The sequence below is a fragment of the Halyomorpha halys genome, unplaced genomic scaffold (genome assembly GCF_000696795.3).
Source record: "Halyomorpha halys isolate HHAL.00 unplaced genomic scaffold, Hhal_1.1 Scaffold1039.1, whole genome shotgun sequence".
NCBI lineage: Eukaryota > Metazoa > Arthropoda > Insecta > Hemiptera > Pentatomidae > Halyomorpha > Halyomorpha halys.
In genome coordinates this window covers 37,483-38,583 of record NW_027105076.1, presented here as the reverse complement: position 1 = coordinate 38,583, position 1,101 = coordinate 37,483, and the positions used below count along the sequence as shown (strand labels likewise).

The following is a 1,101-nucleotide window of genomic DNA, read 5'->3' as shown; positions in this document are numbered from 1 at the left end:
CCTCCAATCTACTTCATACGGTCAACTATCTCCTTCTACTATTTTGATGGTTTTATTAACCGCCACCCGGACTATCTTCCTCCAATCTACTTCATACGGCTACTATCTCCTTCTACTATTTTGATGGCTTTATTAACCGCACCCCGGACTATCTTCCTCCAATCTACTTTATACGGCCAACTATCTCCTTCTACTATTTTGATGGCTTTATTAACCGCCACCCGGACTATCTTGGTCCGCATCCTGCTCAACATCTTCTAGACCAATACACGTTAATAGATGGTCCCCATCCATGTCTCCCATGTTTCATAGAGGAAATTTCGGGGAATCTACGATGCCAATTCGATGGAGGTGTTTGGAGCAGATCATGTCCTGTTTCTAACCGAAAACAAGCCACTCTCTCTGCTCTGCTAAGATTGCCGGGGATTCGTTTATCCTTATCCAGTAGGCGCTTGTTCTGTCATTAATAAGAGCTTAAAAGTGATTTCACTGTTCTGTAGGATAGTGGTAGAACAGGCTGGATCTCTGCACTACCGAGATTAGCCACCTTGTCAGCTTGCTCATTACCATCTCTGCCAGCATGGCCTGATATCCACTGCAGAGCTATAGCCCTTCCTCTTTTCTTCATGATAGCAGCCATGTTTCTGAACTTTTCTTTCGTGGGTGACTTTGCGGCACCTGGTGTTAATAATTTTTTTATTACGGCTTGGGAGTCGCTGAAGATTACCGTGCTGTTATTGCATTGAATAGTGGCTTCCATCGCGAAGCAGATAGCCTGCATTTCTGCATCATAATTTACTAAATGTGTAATAATCTACAGTTGTAAATAGCAATAAATAAAAATAAAGTCCTTTGGTACAACAACTAAGGCCCCATTACTTACGAACTCAGTCCTAGAAATTTTTAAATAATAATTTTAGTAGAGAGGGTAATTGTAATTAGCATGAGTAGATTATAATAACTTCACAACATAAATCAAGTAATTAAGTTTATTATATTTTTTTTAATATAATTAATTATAGCTAACACAGCGTCCTGACGAGGTGGTTGGATGGGGCTTTTTTGAAATAGTGTTGTTTTCCACAATATCACATTACTTCT

General features: G+C 39.7%; 1 protein-coding gene across 1 annotated transcript; it reads right to left on the bottom strand.

The window, feature by feature from the left end:
- Window positions 1-463: 463 nt before the first annotated feature.
- On the bottom strand, window positions 464-781 carry LOC136795997 (ribonuclease H-like). The gene has a single exon (XM_067048361.1). It carries the CDS (start codon window positions 779-781, stop codon window positions 464-466), a length of 318 nt encoding a protein of 105 aa, XP_066904462.1.
- Window positions 782-1,101: the final 320 nt, after the last annotated feature.